The sequence below is a fragment of the Canis lupus genome, chromosome 23, assembly GCF_003254725.2.
Source record: "Canis lupus dingo isolate Sandy chromosome 23, ASM325472v2, whole genome shotgun sequence".
Lineage (NCBI taxonomy): Eukaryota > Metazoa > Chordata > Mammalia > Carnivora > Canidae > Canis > Canis lupus.
In genome coordinates this window covers 840,498-865,494 of record NC_064265.1, presented here as the reverse complement: position 1 = coordinate 865,494, position 24,997 = coordinate 840,498, and the positions used below count along the sequence as shown (strand labels likewise).

The 24,997-nt window shown below is 46.1% G+C and overlaps 2 protein-coding genes across 9 annotated transcripts in view; one reads left to right on the top strand and one right to left on the bottom strand.

Annotated features, from left to right (window-relative positions):
* The window catches only part of LOC112668863 (cystatin-9-like), a 1,128,704-nt gene that overhangs the window by 313,041 nt on the left and 790,666 nt on the right, over positions 1–24,997 (top strand). The window lies entirely within an intron of this gene.
* SYNDIG1 (synapse differentiation inducing 1) overlaps positions 1–24,997 on the bottom strand; it is a 188,225-nt gene that overhangs the window by 56,820 nt on the left and 106,408 nt on the right. For all 8 annotated transcript variants that reach the window (XR_007405326.1, XM_025461523.3, XM_049100021.1 and 5 more), the window contains exon 3: positions 18,427–18,564. Coding sequence is in view for 7 of the 8 variants with exons in the window: in XM_025461523.3 (XP_025317308.1) it covers positions 18,427–18,564 (138 nt within the window). In the remaining variant the exon portion in view is untranslated. The remainder of the gene's footprint in view (positions 1–18,426; positions 18,565–24,997) is intronic.

Below are 24,997 nucleotides of genomic sequence, written 5' to 3'. Positions count from 1 at the left end.
ACTCAAATATACGAGCTAGCCTCGAACCTAAAGGAACCAGAGAATGAACAGCAAATAAAACCTACACCAAGCGGAATAAGGGAGATAATAAAGAGTTGCACAGAACTCAAGAAATAGAGACCACAAGAACTGTAGAACAGATCAACAAAACCAGGAGTTGGTACTTTGAAAGAATTAATAAGATAGATAAACCCCTAATCAGCCTTATTAAAAACAAAGAGAAAAGACTCAAATTAATAAAATTACTAATGAAAGTGGAGAGATCATAACCAATACAAAGAAATACAAATAATTTTAAAAACGTATTATGAGCAGGTATATGCCAACAAGTTAGGCAATCTAGAAGAAATGGATGCATTTCTGGAAAACCACAAATTACCAAACCAGGAACAGGAAGAAATAGTAAACCTGAACAGGTCAATAACTAATGAGGAAATTGAAGCAGTCATCAAAAACCTCCCAAGACACAAAAGTCCAGGGCCAGAAGGCTTCCCAGGGGAATTTTATCAAACGTTTAAAGAAGAAACAATACCTATTCTACTAAAGCTGTTCCAAAGAATAGAAAGAGATGGAATGCTTCCAAACTTGTTTTATGAGGCCAGTATCACCTTGATTCCAAAACCAAAGACCCCACCAAAAAGGAGAATTATAGACCAATATCCCTGAAGAACACAGATGCCAAAATTCTAGACAAGATACTAGCCAATAGGATCCAACAATACATTAAGAAGATTATTCACCATGACCAAGAAGTGCGATTTATCCCCGGAATGCAAGGTTGGTTCAACACTCATAAAACAGTCAACGTGATAGGTCACATCAACAAGAGAAAAAACAAGAACTATATGATCCTCTCAAGAGAAGCAGAGAAAGCATTTGACACAATACAGCATCCATTCCTGATCAAAACTCTTCAGAGTGTAGGGATAGAGGGAACATTCCTCAGCACCTTAAAAGCAATTTATGAAAAGCCCACAGCAAATATCATTCTCAATGGGGAAAACCTGAGAGCCTTTCTCCTAAGAGTAGGAACACAACAGGAATGTCCACTCTCAGCACTGCTATTCAACATAGTACTAGAAGTCCTAGCCTCAGCAATCAGACAGAAAAAGAAATCAAAGACATTCAAATTGGCCCAGAAGTCAAACTCCCTCTCTTTGCAGATGACATGATACTGTGCATAGAAAACCCAAAAGACTCCACCCCAAGATTGTTAGAACTCATAGAGCAATTCAGCAGTGTGGCAGGATACAAAATCAGTCCCCAGAAATCAGTGGCATTTCCACACACTAACAATGTGACTGAAAAGAGAGAAATTAAGGAGTCAATCCCATTTATAATTGCACTGAAAAGCATAAGATACCTAGGAATAAACCTAACCAAAGAGGTAAAGGATCTGTACCCTAAAAACTACAGAACACTTCAAAAGAATTTGAGGAAGACACAAAGAGATGGATATTCCATGCTCATGGATTGGAAGAATTAATATTGTGAAAATGTCAATGTTACCCAGAGCAATTTACACGTTCAATGCAATCTCTATCAAAATAACATGGACTTTCTTAAGCGAGTTGGAGCAAATCATCTTAAGATTTGTGTGGAATCAGAGAAGACCCCAAATAGCCAGGGGAATAATGAAAAAGAAAACCAGGGGATCCCTGGGTGGCGCAGCGGTTTGGCGCCTGCCTTTGGCCCAGGGCGCGATCCTGGAGACCCGGGATCGAATCCCACATCAGGCTCCCGGTGCATGGAGCCTGCTTCTCCCTCTGCCTGTGTCTCTGCCTCTCTCTCTCTCTCTCTGTGACTATCATAAATAAATAAAAATTAAAAAAAAAAAAAAAAAAAAGAAAAAGAAAACCAGAGCCGGGGATATCACAATGCCAGATTTCATGTTGTACTACAAGCTGTGATCATCAAGACAGTGTGGTACTGGCACAAAAACAGACACATAGATCAATGGAACAGAATAGAGAACCCAGAAATGGGCCCTCAACTCTATGGTCAACTAATATTCGACAAAGCAGGAAAGACTATCCACTGGACAAAGGACAGTCTCTTCAATAAATGGTGCTGGGAAAATTGGACAGCCACGTGCAGAAGAATGAAACTAGACCATTCTCTTATACCAGACAGAAAGATAAACTCAAAAATGGATCTAAATGTGAGACAAGAATCCATCAAAATCCTAGAGGAGAGCACAGGCAACACCTTTTTTTTTTTTTTTTTCCAAAACCCTTTTTGAACTTGGTCACAGCAACTTCTTGCAGGACACATGTATGAAGGCAAAGGAAACAGAAGCAAAATGAACTATTGGGACTTCATCAAGATAAAAAGCTTCTGCACAGCAAAAGAAACAGTCAACTAAACTAAAAGACAACCTACAGAGTTGGAGAAGATATTTTTAAATGACATATCAAATAAAGGGCTAGTATCTAAGATCTATAAAGATAAGATCTATAAAGAACTTATTAAACTCAACGGCAAAGAAACAAACAATCCAATCATAAAATGGGTAGAAGACATGAACAGAAATTTCACCAAAGAAGACATAGACTTGGCCAACAAGCACATGAGAAAATGCTCCGCATCACTTGCCATCAGGGAAATACAAATCAAAACCATAATGAGATCCCACCTTGCACCAGTGAGAATGGGGAAAATTAACAAGACAGGAAACAACAGATGTTGGAGAGGATGTGGAGAAAGGGGAACCCTCCTGCACTGTTGGTGCGAATGTGAACTGGTGCAGCCACTCTGGAAAACTGTGTGGAGGTACCTCAAAGAGTTAAAAATAGAGCTACCCTATGATGCAGTAATTGCACTGCTGGGGATGTACCCCAAAGATACAGATGCAGTGAAACGCTGAGACACCTGCACCTCCATGTTCATAGCAGCAATGTCCACAATAGCCAAACTTGGAATGAGCCTCGGATGTCCATCGAAAGATGAATGGATAAAGAAGATGTGGTTTATGTATACAATGGAATGTTACTCAGCCATTAGAAATGACGAACACCCACCATTTGTTTCGACGTGGATAGAACTGGAAGGTATTATGCTGAGTGAAGTAAGTTAATTGGAGAAGGACAATCATCATATGGTCTCACTCATACAGGGGGAAAAATAGTGAAAGGGACTATCAGGGAAAGGAGGGGAACAAGTGGGGAAAATTAGAGAAGAAGACAAACCATAAGAGACTCCTAACTCTGGGAAACAAGCAAAGGGTTTCAGAAGGGAAGGTGGGGAGGGGGTTGGGGTGACTGGGAGATGGGCCCTAAGGGGGGCCATTGATGGGATGAGCACTGGGTGTTTTACTATATGCTGGCATGTCGAACTTCAATAAAAAATATTTGAAAAATATGCAAAAGAAGCATGAGTAACCCTGCTTTTAGAGGTATGCTCTATCCTCAAATCTTTATATACATCACCTAAAAAGAAAAAGTTTACACATTTGGAAATGTAATTTTAATACTAGGTTCATAATCTGCATACTTGCTTCAGCTCTGTCCTTGGACAATCAACCTATAGGTTTCTCTGCTGCCGAGAAATAATCACAAAATCAAGATACTAATTACTGAGACAATGCATCTTCTATATCTGAAGAAATGCATATAATACAGTGTAGGGAACAAAACAGACATGATGTATTTGTTCATTTATACACCAAAACTAGATAAAAATCAGTAATTTGTATCCAGCATTAGATTCAAGGCAGAAAAAAAAAACAAGAGCTCAGGAATCTGATTTGTCTTGCTGCTCCAGATTATTAATATTTATAAGGAATTGTTTAAAGTTGAAAAACAACTCTCAGAAGCTACAATCAGCATATTATATGTACATATGGAGATAGAGATATCCACGGGGCAGGGGATAAGGAGAGAGGAAAAGAAAGAGGGAGAGAGAGAGGAAGGGAGAGTGAGATAGAGTGGGAAAGAGGGAGAGAGGGAGAGAGGGAGAGAGAGGGAGAGGTCTTTGGATGGCCATCAAGCTGCCATGCACATTTTCCTAAAAGAAGTTGAAAGGTATCCATCTGATATAGTGATCCCATCCCTCAGTCATGTTTTTAAATCATTTGTCTGCAAAGTCAACTCTATTTTTGTGCCTTCCTGGGCTCTTGCAGCCTTAGAGCTCCCTCCTCATAACTTAACTGACATGGCACTCACCTTGGGAGGCCGAAGTGGACCTGTTCCACAGTCCTTCCCATTCTTTCTGTCCCTTGGTAGCACTTTCCTTCCCATGTGGCCCCTTCACTCCTGTTTCTCTGCACCTCTCAGGCTGTTACATGCTTTGCCAGGTCTTTTGCCCAGACTCTAGCACAGGTTTTGTGCTTTAGTAGTTAACCCGCTGAACCAGAAAATCTCGAACATTTTGCTTATTACCTTGGATGAATGGTGACTCTCAAGTGGAAAGTTGGATCCTGGGCTAATTTAGAATCTGCTAGTGCCCACAGATGCATTCACTGCGTGGTATTCAGTTTACTATGAATCAGGGGACATTTGAGAATGAACTAGAGGACAAAAGAGGGGATGGGGAAGTACATAAAACATGGACTCCAAGATGTGCTGATGATTATGAATAGCATCACTAAGTGTGGAATATGCAAGCATCCAGTTTTATGTAAATGCAACTGTTCTAAACACACAACTTTGGAGCATAAAGAGTAACAATCATTCAGAAGTCTGTCCTTGTGACAAGGAGATGGGAGAACATGAAAATGCTGGTTTGTTTTGATAAGAGAAGTGGTTAGAAGATGGACATGTGACAGCTTCTGAAAACACCCAGAGCATTTTTCTTCAAATGTTTGAAAAGGTCCCAGTTCATTTTCACACCAGTCAAAGGTTTATTGTGACTCTATTTCTGGCTGACGGGAGGGTGGAGGGAGGTGAATGGCCCCGGGTCTTCCTCCATCTATCTCCAGTGACCCCAAGGGTGTACAGGAGACACCCACAGAGACCTCCAGTGCCTGACAAATGTGTCTTCTCACATCCTTGTGAAATGATTTTTTTTAATCTAAAGATGAGTCTATTTTAGAACCTACTGCTTCCATACTGTGCTTCCCAACTATCCTTCATGGTGTTGTACTTCCAACCTGTTATTCTCTGACTTAAAATGCCCTGTCAACAGACAGTCTTCTCGGCATTCAGGGCTCTCTGGTCCTTCCTGCCTTCTCAGCCCTATGTCTGTCGACTTCCTTCTGCTGCTTAAAGTTTATGTCAGTGTGATTTTCTCCTTCCCTGACCTTCAGTCATCTCTGTCCTTATCATTTCCAGCTCTGATGCAGAAACAAGCTAGATGGGCCAGAGAATTAACACTCCCTAATAATAGGCCTCATTCCATGACTGATGCCCCACCCCCTGTCGGTGGAGCACCTTAGAGGAGCGAGATGGGCTCTGTCTCCCAGGGCTTCCATAGTCCCTCATGGGGCATGTCCCCAGAGTATAGTTTGGAGGCCTGATTTGATCTCAGTCATGGCCAACTCCTTCCAGCTCTGTCTGGATACTCTTCAGGAGATACTACATTTATAAGCTACATGACTCATCTTTAGGAAATGACCAAGCAGTACATGGGTGTGCACATCTCTGCATCAGCACAAAGGCAACCAGGACTTAGTGAGCATCTAAGAAATGCCAGACCCTGTGCTTGGTTTCATTTACACAGGGATGCTACCTCCTCTGAGTGTGAATGAGGCACCCAATCCTGTGAATGGGCTTTGTCCCATTTTCTCACACACTTGTCAACCTCAGTACTGTTGTACTTGGTCACTCATGCAGAGCAAAGAGCCAGTTCAACTTTCTGTGGGCACCAGAAGGAGTGGGAATTCAAGCAACAGAAAATCTAAGTTTTCAATGGAGCTGTCAATTTTCTAATTAAAAAATTCCTGTGATGAAATAAATATATTCTCTATATAAACAATTAATGAAAGAGAGAAATGCATACCTCTGTTTCTGGTTAGGTCTCTAGTAAGTGCTCTGCAGTAGACAGCTAAAAACCCTAGAGCACATATTGAAAAAAATTTTTTTAAAGCATCAAAAAGATAAGGAAATGAAGGGTTATTAGGCTAAGGCCACGGGGAAGGCAAGAATCTGCAGGGGTAGGCCAGGCACAGGGAGACACTTCTGCCCTGGTGATGTTTGCTGACCCAAAAGAAGTGCCTGAGAGGGAGTGTTTTGGGTTACTTTTGGGGCTCAGAGCCCACCAAAGAGGGAGATCCTGGAAAACCAGTCCCCACCATAGGATAGAGCACCAAAGATCTATCATTGACGAAACAATGAAGTAAAAGTATACCCACCCTCTTATGAATTATAACCTGGCTTTGCATCCACTCAAAACTTGAGCTTGAGGGTACTTGGGGGGCTCAGTTGGTTAAGCGTGAGCTTCTTGGTTTCAGCTCAGATCATGATCTCAAGGTTGTGAGACTGAGCCCAATGACAGGCTCCATATTGAGCTCTCCATACTGAGGTGAGGGTAGAGTCTAATTGAGCTTCTCTCTTTCTCTGACCCTCCCTTGATCATGTACACATTTTCTCTCAAAATAAAATAAATAAATCTTAAAACAAAAACAGAACAAAACAAAAGTTTGGACTAAGGTGACCCTGAATTCTTTGTGCCCCACGTCCTAGTAAAAGCAAAGAAATACTTATCCAAAGGAAGGAGGCATCACTCTAATCCTCAAAATATTCCATGATGCTTTTTTTTCTGAAAATAATGACCAGAATGCAACAACAAAAATTTAAGAAAGTATGTCATGAGTGAGAACAAAGAGAAATAAAAAAAATAGACTCACAGGAGTCCCTGATATCATAATCATCAGGTATAGACTATAAAACAGCTCTGCTTAGTATGTTCAAGAAAATAAGGGGTTTCAAATTTAACAAGTAACTGCTATAAAAAAGTGTTATAGCAGATCTGAAAAAGAAGAACAAATTCTAGAGCTGATACATTAAAACGAAAAAAGTATTATAACTTGGTGAATGGGTTTATCAGAAGTTTCAACACAACTGAAGATGATATTGCCACCCAGAATTCTATACCTAGTGAAAACACCTGTAAAAATATAAAGTAATAAAACAATATTTTCAATGACACAAAACAGCATTTCACCAGCAGACCCATATTAAAGGAAATTCTAAAGGATGTTCTCCAGATAAAAGGAACACTATTCAAGCTGAAAGGTCAAAGATTTAGGAAGGAATAAGGAATGAAGTAAGTGGAGTATGTGGATACATGCAAATAAATACTGACAATATAAAACAGTAACAGTAATATCTTCTTGGAGGTATCTGTATCTGTCTATCTATCTATGTATATCTAAAAAAGGAAATAAGAAAGGCCCAAATTCATACTTTGAAAAGATTAATAAGTTTGATCATGTAGATGAAACTGACAAAATACTAGAAAAATACAACTTTCATTTATTTATCAATATTAAATACATTAAATCAGTAATTAAAAGTTTTCCTACAAAGAAAACTCCAGGCCCAGATAGTCCACCAGTGAGTGCCATGAAAGAGACAACAAATAAACCATTTCAGTTTTATATAAACTTTCAGAGAACAGAAAAACGGGGTAATGAATGCAGGGTCAGTTTAACATTTTCCAATCAGCCAGTGCAGTTTAACCTCATTGTAATCGAAGGAAAACACTCACATATTTTTTTCATTTGACAAAAAGCTTTTGATAAATTAAACATCCTTTCATGATTAAAAAATAAGGTATCTGAAAGATTCTACATTACTATTGAGGTTGGAAATCTTCCTGTAGACACCCAAGACAGGATGAGGATGTCACTTAAATTCAACAAAACTTTTGCAAGTACAGTCTGCAAAGATAAAGCAATGAGGGCTTGGGGATATGAACTTAGGTGATAAATAACAAAGATATGCAAAGAAGTAAGTCTTATGACAGTCACCCCAGTGCTCACTGGTGGGGGCGGGGCCAAGATCGGGAAGAATGTGGCAGGGAGGACACTGGGGATAGTTTATTTCTTGACCCAGGTCGATGGTTACTTGGCCATGTGCTTTACAATAATTTGTAAAGCTATAAAATTATGTACGTGTACTATTTCAAGTGTTATTTTCAAACTAAGAATGTTTTGAAAATCATCTTCACATTAATGGTGTTAAAACAAACACACAAATAGGGGCACCTGGCTGGCTCAGTGGGTAAAGTATGTAATTCTCAGGGTTGTGAGTTCAAGTCCCACGTTGGGGGTAAAAACCACTTAAAAATAAAATCTTTAAAAAAAACCCATAAAACCCCCCCAAAAACAAACACAAACACACTCGTATGAAGGAGGAGAGAAAATCAATTCGTTGCTCGCATTTGGGGCTACTTTCTGTGTAGTCCTTTTCCATTTTTCTGACTTTCAGAAATGTATAACAATATGTCCCACACCTGGAGAGCTCAACATTATAATAAATGAAGACATAAAAAAGAAATTATTCGGCTGATTCTTCCAACAAACAACCTGGGATAATTTTTAAAGCCACAAACTGGGTCTTGTTGGAAGGATAAATGGGGACTGATAAGAAAGTTAGTAAAAAATAATTTTTACATGGGAACCCAAATCTATCAGCATTAAATCGAAAAAAAAAAAAAAAAAAGGGAGCATGGTTGAGGTTGAATTAGAATGCCTAGGCACCAAATGTGGGCACAGCACAGAATTCTCTTGGCATCGCAGTGTTTCCTTAGGACCTCTCCCCCAGGAGCCCCTTCTGGTGTGCAGTTAACCTGCTGCTGTGATCCTGAAAAATTTAAACAAACGTGCTGAGCTTCAGCTTCCTCACTTGCTGGGCCAGAGAGAACCTACCTGGCTGTTGGCCAGTGGTCCTTGCAAGGATGAAATGTGATCGACTGAAACTTATTCTGAAGTGGTTCTGAGTGTATCTGAAGGATTCATAAATAGCACAGACCCTGATGTGAACAGGGTCTACCCACCTTTTTCATCTGTGAAATGGTGATAATACTGGTACCTGGTTTCATAGGGCCTTTGTGATAATGAGGTGCCCATAAAGCATTTTGCACACTGCCCAGCTCAACTGAAGTCAATGCCCTTACTGTCTTCCTGGTTCCATGGAAGGGTGCTGCTCTCGTCCAGTAAAGAAGAAAGACTGGATGTCAGCTTATTATATCACCTACTATACTTCTGGAGTCAGGTCTGGTTCAGACCACAGGGAGTCTTCAATGCTCCTGAGTCCTTGGAGGAAGGGTAGTCCTTGGGGATAACAGGGGATAAATTCTCAGGTTGCTGGATGCCCAGGTGACTAGCTCAGTACCTGTGCTTCCCAGAGGAGGGATACAAGACACATCTGTTGCACGTCAGAGTCCCTTAGCCTCCTGCCTCAGGCTGCTCACCTCCTGCTCTGCCCCAGGCCTTTCCCCCCACTACAGCCCAGGCAGCCACCTCACTCTACCTGTGTGTGGCCATGGGAGTGGGGCAAATTCCCTCTTCAGTGGCCCCTGCCAGAAAGGTCCTGTGCTGAGAGGTGGTGGCCAGCATGCTAAGGCACTTGCATTTCTCTCCTTCCTTCTGTGCATTGTTTCCATTCTCCCTCACTTTCATTGGCCTGGGATTGTAGCTCTAAACCTCAACTTTGCTGAGGTTCCATGTCTAGAGAGCCTGGGGCAAGTCCAGGAGGCTGGCAGACCCCTCTGATTGGTGCCCATCAACCTGTGCAATGGTGTCAGGCATCTTCTGGGGCCCCACAGGGGAAGCAATGCCTGCGTACAAGCCCCCACGGGCCAAGCCAGGGCCTCACTCGGCCACCGCAGCAAGGGCTTGCCCCCTTGCAGCCCAGCATCTCCTAGAGAATGAGGCCAAATTGATATACTGAGGAATAACTGTAGTTCTTTCAGAATCAGACATAACATGGAACGGTGCAGTCCCCAAGGAGGTTAAAGTATGTCCTGAAATATTAGAACAGAACCAAGGAAAAGCACATGCAGCCAGCCTTTCCCATAACATAAAACCAGAATCTCTTCTGTGTACACTATTTCTTCCCTCCTGGCTTGCATGTTCAGCTGCAGACAAATGCACAGTGGACATCCATCCTCCATCTTCTGAGCAGTGCTGCCAAGACGGCTCCTCCAAATGCATTCTGGAACACCATGAGTAGACCTTGGGTGAAAAGCTGGGGGTAATGAAGGAAGGAGGAGGAAATTCAGGAGCAATCTCTTCCCTGATCTCCCACGGTGGAAACAATGCCATTGCCTCAGCATGCCCCAGATACCCTGAAGCTCCCTGCATCCCTGGAACAAGAGCTGGTGCCCCTTCACTGACTGCCTGAACCACGTGTGTGGCCAGGGAGTGACATCCCTGTGCTCTGCAGCTGGCACAGAGACTAAAACATGAAGGTGTCCAGCTAATGGTCATTGATATCTGCAGGTGCCTGGAGGGGGGAAGGGCAAGGACCCAGAAGCCACTTGTAGGAAACCACCTGTGTGGGTGCTGTGGAGAAGCAATGTTACAAAGAAAAAGATGTCTTCACATTTAATCATCTCTCCATGTCCCTCTGGTAAAATAAACACACACACAGCATGGGAATCATTTCAGCTGCAAGAGGTCAGAAGTCTAGGCAATGAGCACAAGTTTCCTGCTTCATGTTTTTAAATCATCTGACCAATGTCATTTTTCAAAGGGCAGATCAGTTTGTTCTTTCGGTATCAATAAAGTGGAAGATGGGGCAAGTTATCCAAGTCCCGGTGGTCCCGCGGGGTGGTTCTCTCAGCTCCAAGAGAGAAGTGGCTCAAGAGCCACTTGGACGTTGGATGAAAGCAAATCCAACAAATAGCATTATTTGGCTGCCTGCAGGGAAGCCATGTCTTCACTCTCTTTGAGAGGCATGATGTCTTGAGAGTGATGATAGAAAAGTTTGGGGTGTTGCTGGGAAATGGGGTGAAAACATTGACAAGAAGCCTATGAATCAGCCATAATCAATTAGTATTAATGTCCAAGGTGGAGATTCAGGAGGGAAGCATTCCAGTCCCGTTGGACAGTGATCGCGTCTTCTGCCAGGGCCGATCTGAGTGGCAGGTTTTCACACCCCAGATGCCATGATCGTTTCCCTCCAGCTTTGCAGAATTCGTACAGTCACTTATTCAGAGGGAAAAAGTCTACAATGTACTTGACTTGTGTTTCCACTCTGCTAGGCAATTCAAGTTCAGGAAAAATAATAAGTACCTTTAGGGAATATTGTTACTCACAATTGCCTGGTTCTCTCCCATGATTTAATATTATCCAGTCCTCACAGAGTCAGAAGGGGGAATGGCAGACATATCCCTAGGAGCTATAATCAGGGCTGTTATTTCACTAAGAAAACAAGAGGAGAGGATTCTAGACTTACCTATTTCTTTCCTATATGAGTATTTATAATGTCTAAAGCAAGGCTCATGGTTTCTTCTAACACCCGAGCCCTATTTGGGGGTAATCAGTCACCAAGCATATAGTTACTGAGCACAACCTGGAGATAGGCAGTGATGCTGGGTGGGGAGCTAGGAGCTGACTCTGGCTCTGCCCCTGGACATGTGACTGGGACTGGCTACTTGGCTCCTCCAGACCTATTTCCTCACTTGAGGATGGGGATAGGAGGACCCTCCTCAGATGCCTACCATAGGGAGGAGTGAAGGGCACGGTGCCTGAGCCCAGCAGACACATGGTGCTGCAGCACTTCCTGCTGCCCCCTCCCCCTTGCCCTCACACCCTCCCTTCCCTTCTTATTTTGTCAAGATTCCGTACCCTGTCCTCACACCTGCTTCTCTGCCTACATACTGAGTCCCTACAGCTCTTGCTCTGTGGTCTTCCTCAGGCCTGGTGCATCCCCTCTGCCTGGGCCCTGGAAGGGGAGCCCTGCACAGGGCCTGGCTGCCAAGGCATGTGCATGGGATCAGGCACCAACCACAATCCTGCCATGCTCTACCTCGCCTCCAGGTCCCCAGACATCAACCCCTGCTCCTGTATTAGCTTCCTGTGCTGCTGAAGGCCCTGGGGCCCCCATCCACCTCCTGTGGCTCTGCAGGAGCCCATGCACTCCTAAGGATGACAACTGCTTCTGCTTCTCATCCTGTGCCCCACCCCACTTGAGATCATTTCCCCAGAAATTCTTTCCCCCCTCTGTTGGATCATGTTCATTAGCATACAAATATGCTACCATGTCTTCCACTTAAAAGGATTTTTCTTAACATCACCTCTACTATTAACTACTCCCCCTTTCTGTTCCTGTTTACAGCAAAACTCTTCAAAAGAGGTGACTTGATACACCATACCCAATGGCTATCTCCCCATAATCCTTTTAAAACAGATTTATTTATTTATTTGAGAGAAAGAGAAAGAGAGAGAGACAGAGAAACACAGAGACAGAGAGAAAGAACGAGTGGGAGGGACAGAGGGAGACAGAGAGAGAGTCCCAAGCGGACTCTGTGCTGAGTGCAGAGCCAACAGGAGGTTCCATCTCATGTCCTTGAGATCATGACCTGAGCTGAAACCAAGAGTTGGGCTCCTAACTGACTGCACCCAGGTGCCCCCTCCAAAATCTTCTTCCAAAATCCAAAATCCAAAAATCTCTTTAAAAACTCTTTGGTTAAAGTATAACATATCTAAAGAAAAGTGCACAAATCAGTAAATGTGATGCTCAATAAGTGAGTCGCTCTTCACTTACTGAGTGTTACACTCGTGGGGATGCTGGCATGTGTGTAACCTGCACGCAGATCAAGAAGCAGAGCATTCCCAGCACCACAAGCTCCTCTCATGCCCCCTACACAGTGCCTGCTGTCCTGGTTTCCAGAAGCACATATCAGCATTCCTGGATGGTTCTCTCTGTTTTCTCCTGAGCCCACCGGCATGGCCTTTTGCTGCTAGCACCCTTGAAACTGCTCTTGCCAATGCTGTCACCAGCCTCCTCATCGCTGGAAGCTTAATGCTTAGACCTCATCTTACATTCCTGTCCTCCCTCAAACACCAAATGTGCACAACCAGGTGCCTGCTAAATGTCTCCATTTGGAGGCTAACAGGCATTGCAAACCTGCCAGTGTCAAAGCCCAGCTCCACCTGCTCCCTTAGAACACAGTATACCCCTCCAGCCAGCAGAACCCATCTTCCAGAGGCTCCTTCCCTTATCTCTGCCTCACGCCCACAACTGAAATCTGTTGGCCATTCTTCCAAAAGCCATCCTGGTCTCTCTCCCTCTCACTGAATTCCCAACCATGACTGTGGTCCAGACTGCCCTGGATGATCCACTCCTGGATGATCATACCAGCCTCCAGCACGGTGTCCCTGCTTCTACCCTTGCCCTCCACATGCTCCCCTGATAGAGTGTAGACAGGTGGTGTCTTTCCTCTGCTCAAACACTTCCATGGCTTCCCAAAGAAAAAGCCAAAGAAAAAGCCTGAATCACTGTGATAACCTAAAAGGCCCTGTGAGTTCGGTCCCCACCTGCTCCTCTTGGCTCATTTCCTCCTCCACACCCAAAGGGCACCTGCTGAAGCCACACCGGCTTCCACATTATTCCCTGTATGCACCAGGCAGGTTCCCCACACAGGGCCACACTGGCTGTCCCTTTGTCCAGGATGCTCTTCCTCAAGAGGTCTGCATGGGTCAGCCTGTAGTTTCATTATGAGATGTCACAGCCTCAGCAAGCCTTTCCATGGCCACCCTATTTAAAAATGTATGCTCCGTATCTGTTTCCAACTTAACTTTTCTTCTGTATAATGTATCATTATTGGACACTCTATAAATTTACTTTTGCATGTTCTCTACTTCTCATCATGAGAATGTCAGCTCTGTGAAGCTGCTTCGTTCACTGCTTCGTTCTGCACCAGAGCACACAGTAGGTGCTCAATAAATATCACATGAATCACTGGATTTTAAGGACACTATTACAGGCCAGGTTGGACTCTTGTTCTTCTAGGTTTTATACGATAGAGAGATTCCCCCCCTCCCCAATTTGTCCAATTCCCTTTGCTAGTGCTATTCATAAAATTCATAATCTGATTCTTAATACCCTTTTCTCGTTTAATTACTGTTATAATATTGCAGTTAGTAAAAGAAAGAAACATTTTATAAAATGAAATGAAATCAAGACATAATAAATACCGGGATGTAGGCAACCTTCGCAGCAGATGCAGCACATGCAACCCTCTGGCCTGCGCAGGTCCTGACCCAAGGCCTCCTCGGGGATGGTCCCTAGCCTCTGTCTCACTAGTATCTGCCCTGTGGAGGTGATTGAGGATGCTGAGGGCAAGCACCACAATCCTGTCTAGAATGGACCTTTCTCATTGCAACCCTCTGCAAGCAGGGTGGGGATGGTGGATTTAGAAGCAAGTACTGCACTTCTATTTTTGTTTGCAAACAGATAATTGTCAAAATTATACTGCAGAAGATTGGACTTTAAGGATTAGAACTATCAATATTTGTATCATGTACCCATAGTTGCTACCTCTCCAATTTCTATACATCATTTAATCCTTTGAAACTTCAGTTTTCTCATCCACAAAATGAGGATAATAACGGCCCACTTTTCAAACTCATTGCAAAAATTAAATAGAAAAAAGTGTGTGTAATAACCAGCCCACAGCACTCACTCAGCAAATTAGGGATTCATTTCTATCCTCCACATTATTCAGAAGCATCAGTTCCTAGATGGATCTCCCCAAACTGCACACAACACTTTGCCCTCTATAAATTGGTTTATAAAACCTGCTTGCACTGAGAACTGGATTGAACAATTAATGCAGCTGGAGAAAAATAAGGTTGGAGATGACTGCCATGCCCATTCCCCCACGGGTCTCCATGTCAAGTCCTCCATCCTGACGGCCCAGCCAGCCACCTCATCCAGAGGTGGTTCCGCACCAGGCCCTACTGGGAATCCCAGATCGCTGCCAGCCATTCTAGCCTTAGGACACCATCTGACCTCACTGCCTCCAATTTCATGCTTATAGAGTTATATGATGGTAGTGTTGAGTCACAGATTTCTTATGTTCAAATGCAGATTACCCGGCCCCACCCCCAGATGCTCTGATGGAACAGGCCTGCGGTGAGGCCAGACAATGCGCATTTTAAACTGTGCTGGCTATGTTGATGCTGCTGGTCAAGACCATGCCCTGAGAAAGCAGGTGCACAGTACTTAACATGGGACCAGCACCCATGTTATGTGCTCAGCAGTTAGTTTACTAGCACTTTCAGTACTATTGTTACTTTTACTTAACCTTTTTGAATTATAAAATCTGTTGGAGAAAATATCCTCTGTCTTCTTCCAGGTGTCCCTTCACATGTGCAGATAGACAGCTGGGATGTGCAGTAAAGCATGGTCACAGTACCTGCTGCTTTGCAGGAACCTTGTGAGGACTCTCTCTAACGTCACTTCCCTGACCTCGCTGGCTACATGCCATAGGTTATTTTGATACCATTTTATGGATCTGGAAAGTGAGGTGTGGTAAAACTGCCTGCTGACCTGGACCCAGCTGGAATAAGGCAGAATAAAAAATAAGCTGGATTTTGTAAGTCCAGGGAACCTCTTAATTCTCCTCCCCGCTGCCCCATGTCATCTAATCACTGAGATTTGCTTTGTTTTGTTTGCCTGGAATGGATGCACATGTTCCTGAGTGGTTGGCTGAGTGGTTGTTTTGACAATGCACAGACATGATCTAATTGTCAGTAACTACACCGAGATAGGATCTATGATAAAAGGGAAAAAAAATCACCCAAAGTCACACTTGGATGTCAAAGATTTCCTTGTGAATGGTGTATGGAACTTCAGGGGTCCTGCCCTCACAGACAGGCAGTTTGCTCCACCCTGGCAGCACTGGCCAGCAGCCCACACCTGAGGGCAGGAGGCACTGCAAGCAACCCATGAAGATCACAGAGAGACTGGCTCCAGGCTCTCCTCTGCGGTGACGGCGGGGACTCCCAGCTGGCCTTGTTCGGGAGATCACTGATTTAATTCCATGTAATGACTCTCAGAATGTGTCTGTTCTATGTGTGCCCCACACCCTCCCCTTGGCTGCTGAGTGCTCTCCTCAGATGCCTGTTGCAGACTTTCTGTCTGCAGTTGGACTGAAGAGGCACAATGGTTTGCCTGGTCGCCTGACGGTGGGACTGGGAGTGAGGTGTGTCCAGGGCTGGTTGCCCGCCCCCGGGCCTGCGGGAAAGCCCAGAACTGCCAAACCTGGGGGCTGGAAAGCAGCGAGCACTGTGGGTGTGGGTCTCAGCCTAGGGAGAAGGATCTGGACACGGGCCATGTGAAGGGCATGCACCCACACAGAGCTCTCTATGAAACGTGATACTTCTTCTTGGCTGGGGTTCCACTGAAGGAAACCCGTGCTCATAGCACTGTGAAAGGAGGCACTGGGAGCCAGAGGGACCCCAGAGCCCCTCTTCTAATTCCTCTGCTGCAGACAACCCCTGAACTTCTCAAAAGTACTTCTCACTCAGAGCATTGTGATCCAAGGCCTCCATAGACACTGTTTTGCACATTCAACATTAAACAAATAATCAGAATGGTCTTTACCACTGAAGGTGTTAAATGTCATGATATATCAGCCCCAAGTAAGAGGTTCTTAAGTTGTGAAGAATAAAATTACTTTCTGAGAAAGAATCTAAATGCCAGTCTTGGCAATTGGGCCTCAGTTTTTATTAAGTGAACAATCCTTCGAAGACTGTGCACAGCTTGCAGATAGTACTCCCCCGCTCCTGCCTTCCAGCCTGGGTGGGTAAAGAGCTTTCTCAGCAGGGTTGGCCCAGGAGGTGGGGAGTGACCCTCTGTACCTCACCACTCCAGATGGCAGGACCAGGATGCAGGGGAGTGGGCTGATGTCACACGTGCAGCTCATGGGAAAAGCCGGAATTGCCTGTGATGTGTGATGTGTAATAAGCTGATTTTCTTTGCTCCACACCCCTGTCCTTCTCTTTCTTAGTGAAACTAGCCTGGCCTATGTGCAGCATGCTCACCAAGGTTCAGAGTACAGTTTACACAGGAGCGGGCAGGCCCCGGGCCTTGGGGGTCTTCCTCAGAGCATGTTCCACACACTGGGGGCATCTGTGCACATACCTCTTTCCAGATCTTACTGTATTCCCAATCCTCACTCATGCAGTAGGGCTCATGTCCCCCTCTTGGGGACAAGGTACACCTAGGCCTGACTCTGCCCCACAGCCAGCCACCCCTACAGTCTTGCTTCTTGGCCCATGCTCATTCCCCCCAGACAAGGGAGTCTTTGGCATTTATGGGACAAATTCACAAAAGTGAAGTTCAGCTGGAGCCTCCAGACCAAGCAGGATATGGAGCTAGGGTTCAGCCCAACCCCAGCAGTGCAGGACCATTCCCCTCCTCCATCCTACCCACCGCCTTCTAGAATCAGGACAACAGAACACCGCTGGGCAGAGCCCTGCTTCATCCCTCCTGGAAGGGCCTCTCCAGAGTCCCTGCTAAGAAGCACCTGCTCTCCCCTGATCCTCTGTGACATCATGGAAGGTGGAGGAGAGAAAGAAAAATGTATCAAGGGACTCTGCTCTCACCAAACAAAACCAGGGCTTGGCCATGGGACCTGTTTTCAAGCCAGGAGAAATAAATGTTTCAAACACAAGACCTGCCAGAGTTGGCTGTTTGCAGCCGGACCCCAAAACCCTAGAAGCTGGAGATGGAGCCCCGGTCACTGAGGGATGCTGGGCATGCCCCAAGGACACACATGAGTGTGGGTGCCACACTCACCCCACTGACCCAGGGAGCTGCCTTTCCACTGGTCTGGTTGGGATGACCAGGTGGGTGTGGTGATGTCAAAACACTGTGACTGGCAGCCTCAAATGTGTCCTTTTGATGAATAAAAACCAGCACAGGGCCAGTGTCTGCATGAATACTCTTCATTTGCTAGAGAACATTTTTCAAAGCCTGGCTTCCAAGAAGAAACAACAGGGAGGATGCTTTGCATGAAAAAGCCCCCCCCCCCATGACCTTCAGGAGCCCTCACACTGGAGGAAGGAGAGCAGGACTCAAGGTAGGATGCGCCACTTCCTCTAACAGAGCTTTAGCTATGGAGGAGTAGGCACAGGCTGCTGGAAACTAGAACCTATTTTATATGAATGAGGCTGTCCACAGAGAACCACCCATACTCACACCTCCTTTCCTGGTAAGTTGGAAGTCTTTGCCCTGGGCATAGCGCCTCTCAGCCCTGGGTCAGTCCTGCAGGCATAACCCAGGTGCCTCCTCCAAGGCAGAACTCCCAGCACATGTCTGGCAGGAAGCCCTCTTCCTGAAGGCTGCCTGTCTTGCTCTGGGGAACCTGGGGCAGTCCCAGCACTCTGTGTTGAGGCCTCCTGGCCTCTGTCAGCCTGTCCTCTGACCATAAAGTGTCCCGCGATAGCATGGGCTACAAAGGCTTCTTGGGTTCTCCTTCTCAGCAGCCTGGGTGTGCTGCGTGTGGGACCGACCGAGACAGGCTTACCTCATGAGACAAGTAGAAGGCCGCGATACCCAAAGGCCAGAAGCAGCAGAGCATGGAGAAGACACTGAGGCCCAAGTGGTCCCTTGGGGGCATCATGAGAAAGTTGTCCTCGCTCTCTGTGTCACTTGAGTAGTCGCTCTGCAAGAGAGAAAGGGTAGGTATGGGACAGGAGAAGACAGCATTAATAACAGGGTCCCTGTACAATGCCCTGGACATGGGTGTTGACCCTGGCACAGAGCAAACCCTCCTGGAAAAGGTCACTGTTGTTATCACCTGCAAGTATACTTCCCCCTAGAAAGGAAGCCCTTATTAGGAGATCCTTATCAAGAACAAGAGGAGAAAAATACCAAGTACTTGGTTCTTGGATTGTTCCATAGAAGACCAAATCCTATGGAAGTCCAGTATTTCACAGATCTTTGGGATCCAGTGACACATAGTCGGAGTAGAGGATTAATCTATGCAAAGATGGGATGGGCACTCTCAGAGTCCAGCATGTGGACTCCTCCCTTTATTCTAAGACTTCAAACCGGTTCACAGGGCTAGGCAGGGCTGGTGTGGGGCAAGGAGGCACTCTCTGAACCCCTTTCCTTTCCTTAGACTCTGATCTGAGTTAGGACACTGCTGAGCCTAGTGTCAGCCCTGGGTGTTCATGCTCCTCTGGAAGCATGAACTGCTTCTGTGAGAAAGCTCCTCCAGGACAAGGCCGCTTGGTGGGCCTGTGGGTTCAGATAGCCTCCCAGAGAGTCTGGTGCAGGAGTTGGCAACTGGCGCAGGGATTTGTAAAAAACAGCTCAGAAGACTTCAGCACTCATCAGCAATGGGAATCATGGACCCAACATCCCCGGGGAAAGCTCACCAGCTCCAGGATGCTAGATGGCTGCTGTCCTGCCAGCACCCCCACCTCTAGATGCCATGCCTAAAGGACGCTTTTTGCCTCATGGATTATTCCATTTTCTGGGCCCCCATAATGAATTTTCTCTCCTCATCACAACATGGCACACTCACGCTGACTCATCCAAAACCAGGGCCAGCCTATCTATGTGCTTATTTTATGCAAAGATGGAACTGCATTTTACTCCAGATTTTCTTTCCTAAAAAAGAAGTGGAGCATTTCTTCCTGAAAGAGGGTCATTAGCTTCCTCACTCCCTTTGCCAGCGCCAGTGGTTGTTAAACATGCAGCCTGAGGATGCAGGGCAGAGGCATTTGGTGCATACTGCAGGCACACTGCCCACTTCCTCAGGTGGCATCAGGGGCAGGTGGTGACCTGAGGCACCAAACACTCAGGCGGACACCATGTGTGAACACTAAGCTGCACAGAGGGAGGCTGTTGCTGCCAGGACCACCCCAGCAGTGCCTCCATGTGCCTCCCCTGACATTCCCACACACAGATGGACAGACAAAGCCCCCACGTGATCATGGGTCCCTCCCTATTTTGGTTAAGTAAATGCATGTATCACTGCCACTCAGAGCCTCCAAGCAGTGTGCAGACAGCCGTGGAGCTGCAGGGAATTAATAGAAACTTCCCGCTAGGGCTATTTCTGTGTAGTTATGGAGAGCAGGCAAATTCTGAAGGTCTCATTCAAATTACAAACAAGGACCTTCCCCAGAGGGCTCATGCTTGAAGTGGATGATGCACTCTCTATGCAGCCCCCCTCCACCCATCATACATGCACACATGCACACATACTGTAGGGACAGTGGGTCGGGGAGCCAGGAGGCATCCCTTGTCACAAGGTCTGGCTCCTTCCTGCCAGGGAGGCCTTTTGACCCGGGGAGTCACCGGCCACTGGGGTCACATCCCCTCTGTGAGTCTCGAGCCACATGGCTTCCCTTCCATAGAGCCTCAACTGTGAAATTACTCTTCTTTTCACTCTTGTAGCACTGCTTTCCATGTGGTTCCCCAAACAATGAAGGGAAATGAAAATTATGGTCCTTATGTCTGTCCTGGAAGGGTACTAGGCAGCCCCAGGAATGCACAACTCACAAGTGAGACCTGGGACAGGAGGGCTGGTGAGAGAGAAATGCACATGTGCCAACCTGCTGGGAAGCCACAATCTTTGATCTGAATGGAGGAGTGCAGTGCTCCAGGCTGAGCCTGAGCATCCTCACGGCTGTGGTCTCCTGTCAACACCTTGGCCTCTAGACTCTCACTCTGGATGTAGGACTTGGCATTTCAGAGCTGTGGGGGTGGCTTTGCGGCCACACAGAAGGTCCTCTGTCTGAGGAGCTGGTGAGGGCTGGGAAGGGAGCCTACAGTGACAACGGCAGGGCAGGCCATAGCCACGGAGCCCCTGAAAGGGGTGGAAGACCAAGTATAAAGGGGCAGCACTTCTCCCAGTCCTAGATTCAGACACTGAGCTCCTGAACTTCCCACTCACAGATCAGGATGCTGCCGGTGGATGTGCTTGCACACAGCCAACAACCCATAGACTATGGATATTTTAGTTTCTTGGCTTATATGGGCCTTTCTGTTTTAGTTTACTAAGAGTTTTAATATCTTTGTTGGCTGGATTCTCACAGCAACTCTAGAAATAGGTATTGTTACTATTTTTATTGTTATTTCTATTTTATGAAGGACAAAGCTGGGCCCTGAGAGCTAAAAGTCTTACTGAATCACAGAACTATATAGTCAGTGGCCACTCTTTCCAGAATTCCGTACTGTAGGCCGTGCTGGGCAGCAACCGCTTGGCAAAAAGCAAACCCTGCATGGGCTCAATTGCCCCTTGCCCAAAGGTAAGGTGCCCCTCTGCCCCGCCCACCGCAGGGATTCCAATAACTGAATCCAGACTGGCTGTTCCACAGTGATGAGAGGGGGGCCAGTGGCAGCAGTCGGCAGAGAGAGCTTTCCTTGTCACATGGCCAGTGCCTTGTGAACTGTTGCCACAGACCACCTAGGTGCGCTGAGCTCCGACTTCCATTTTCGGAATCTGCTTAGAATTACACCACTAACCCCAGGAAGCAAAGAATTAGATTTCAGGGCACTCCCCCAAAATCTTCACAGATTTTTATTTAGAAGCAGAAGGGAATCACACTCTGTAAATTGCAAAGTTGTGGCTACATGGTACCAAAATAATTAGTCAATTTTGATTAAAATAGATTTTAAAAATTCAGACAAATTACAGGGCAGAAAGAAACAGCCCAGTTCATTTTATGTTCTGTCTTCTGTCGGTGGTTGTTCTGTGGGTATAAGCAGCCATGGGCATCTTGCCACCATATGGGGAGGGGAGGGGAGGGGAGGGGAGGAGAGAGGAGGGGAGAGGAGGGATGGGGAGGAGAGGGGAGGGGAGGGGAGGAGAGGGGAGGAGGCCAGCCTAGGTGAGGCTACATAGATACCAATAAACCAAACAGGGAATACATTTTCTAAAAATCCTCTTCACAGGTCATCAGATCAGAGAATTGCAAGGTATACTGAGAGCATTCCCCAAGGGGGTTTACAGCTCTTGCGGAGGCCCCATTCTGAGGGCACGGGCAGAGGAAGCAGCTGCCAGGTCCCTCAGCTGTGCCTGTTGCTCCACCGGCACCCAAAAAATGGCCCATTCTCTGCCTATGTCCATCACCTCCACTCAGACTGGCAGCTCTTGTCCACTTGGGGTTCCCTTCCTTTCCCCTCCACTTGGGGTATTTTAATAAAACAGTCATAATGCAAAGCATGATGCCCCGGGGTTGACACATCTGCCAACCCCTTGATGCTGCTTACTCATCTGGAGAGCGGCTCTATGTGGCCCCAAGGGAGAGTGTGGAGGCACACAGAGCAGGATGGGACTGCTGTGGGCCTTGGGCCGGCAGCTTGAATTCAGGGCTCCCCACGGAGGTTCCCTTTCCAGGCATGTAGGGGTGTTTGTGCTGGAGTATTCTTGACAGCACTGTTTAAAAACAGCAAAATCACAAAAGAATTCTACAATGAAGTCTATATATTTATGGAAAATCATGATATTAACATTTATTTGTTGTCCCAGAAAGTTTGTAAAAACTCAGGTGAAAAACTAGAGTAGAAAGTGGAATAAGTTATATTTCGTGCAGAATGTCAGAAATTAGATGCTTCTGGATGATGAGGATATTGGTGATTTTTTTTCTTTCTGCATTTCTGGGTTTTAGCATTTTTCTACAACAAGCAAGGTCATTTGACAATGAAAATTATAGAGGTACAGATGTGTCAACAGGTGCGGGGGCCTCTGCCATTCCTTCATTCTCACATAGATCCCCGTGGAGAGGGATAGAGAAATCACATAACGTGGGCACCTCGCCCAAAGAGCAGGTGGCAGAGCAGGATAGGAACACCTGAGCTTGCTTGCGAAGACGCTGACCTCGCCACTGGTCCCTCAGCCCCGCCTCACTGAGGGTCAAGACCAGAGGCCTCAGAACAGCTAAGACACACATCTGTGTTGACTAGCATGGCAGCCATAGCCATATGGATCTATTTAAACTTAAATTACCTAAAATCAAATACACCAAACAATTAGTTCCTCAGTCAAATTACCACATGCCAAGTGCTCAGCTGCCACAGGAGGCTAACGCCCATCACACTGGACAGCACAGATGTACAACATTTGCAACATCTCAGCAAATTCTACTGGACAGCACTGTCTTAGAGGATCTGACCACTATTAACTCTAACCTCACTGTCTTCTACCCACAGGGAACTCTCTGCGATTCCTGCAACATGCTCAGCGTGTACCTGCTTCAGGGCTTTAGCACTTGCTATTCCCTCAGCCTGGAACTCTCTACCTCAGAGACACACATGACCAGCTTCCTCACTTCATCTGGGGCTTCATTCAAAGGCCACTTCTCATCATCACCTTCCCTAGATACCCTGTAAGACTGTTCTGCGATCCCCTTACCTACCTGCTGTGTCTCCTTTGCAGGTGGCACTGGCTCCTTTACTTTGACTCCCCTCCTTGAAGCATAAGAAGGGCAGAAAATTTTGTATGTTTTGTTCATGACTATCCTAAGAGCCCAGAACATTGCCTGGCACATAATAGGCACCCAAAGCACATGTGTTGAATGAAAGAAGAATTCGCATGTGCATGTAGCTGACATGGACAGTATGAACTGAAGCAGCGAAGCTCCCAGAGTTGGCCCAGATGCGCTGGAGCAACCAGGAGATTCTCTCCATTTGGGCTATTGGTGCGCATGGATATGCTGCCTCCAGCCCTGCTGCCCTCCTTGGCTCCTCTTCCTTCCCACTTGGAGTGCCTTCCCTGTGCACAGCAGAGTGCACATCCTAACTATCCATTCAGGCGAGACTGCAGGGATGGTGGGGAGAATGATGACTTGGTCAGGTTCAAGGCTGACTTAGGGCAACTAATGAGCAGAGCGGAGGAGAAGCCACCATGAGCATGCAGGCCGGGGGATGCAGCTCCTCTGTGTGTCTGTCAGATGCATACCCAATATTCTATGGACTAGCAGCTGCAAGCAGTGTGAGATCCCATCAATTCAAATTATTAACTAATTATTTTGGACGTATAATTGAATTTCTCCTACTAGGTAGGAATTGTTTTATAGACACAGATTATTTCCTACACGCATTGGGGGTAAGTATAAACCAACAAAATCTTCTACTCCAATAGTGAAACAGCCTCTTTGGGCCACTTTGGAAGAGTTTGTTCGCTGAACGTGTTGTTGCGTTTGGATGGCCCAGTGGAGAATGGGGCAAGGGGCTGGGAAGAGCTTTTGGCTTTTGGGCTCCCTTGGGAAGCCTGGGTGGGGGGAGTGGAAGGGGGACAGGAAGGGAGGAGCAAGAGGTCAGGGGTGTCACAGGCCTGGGGTACCACTGATGGAGGGCAGCAGGGCCTGGCAGTTGTATTCATCATCATGTGGGTAGAGACTATCCCAGAAAGAATCTCAAGTTCATGTCTGTCACTCCTTTTCCAGTGTTTGGCAAGGGCCAAGGAATTTGTGAGCTCAGAATTTGGGAATCAGCCCAGACATGGAGCAAAGCAGATTACGAAGACAGAACCCTAGCCTTTGCCCCAGTCTCTTTCAAGTATGTGATGCTTGGAGCACATGCTTCATGGAGTAGCTCCCTACTGCTCTGCATGGAAACAGTTCAAGGCAGAGACAACCAGATTTTCCCCAGCAACACTCACCAGTCATTGTCCCAAACTCACACCCTGGGCTCATCATTGGAAGATGAAACTATGTGCTGTGCCAGTAAAGTATCACACGTACTTCACTCTATTCTAATCCCTAAAACCTGGGAATTCCATTACTTTTTGTTCAACTCCCCACTGATCAAGGCAGTTCAAAGAACAGAAACACAAGACTTTCTAGTAGATACATATGCTTCATTGCAACATGTCTGATTTTGCTCCAGTAATGACAGTCTGTATTTGTTTTTTGGGGGAACATCACTGTGTGCATGACAATGCCAGTGGTGCATCATTTTTCACTTAATAAGGGGGGTGTTTCCCATGCTGCAGTTCATGCAGTGGGGCTGGGGGCTTCCTGATGGGGCAGAGGAGGGGTGAGGACAGCCCTCAGACACCTAACCCACCTTTGCCTAAACAGCTCTACCTCTTTCTGTATGCATGTTGGGTTCCCAAGTAAACTTTAGAAAACAAATGGCTCTCA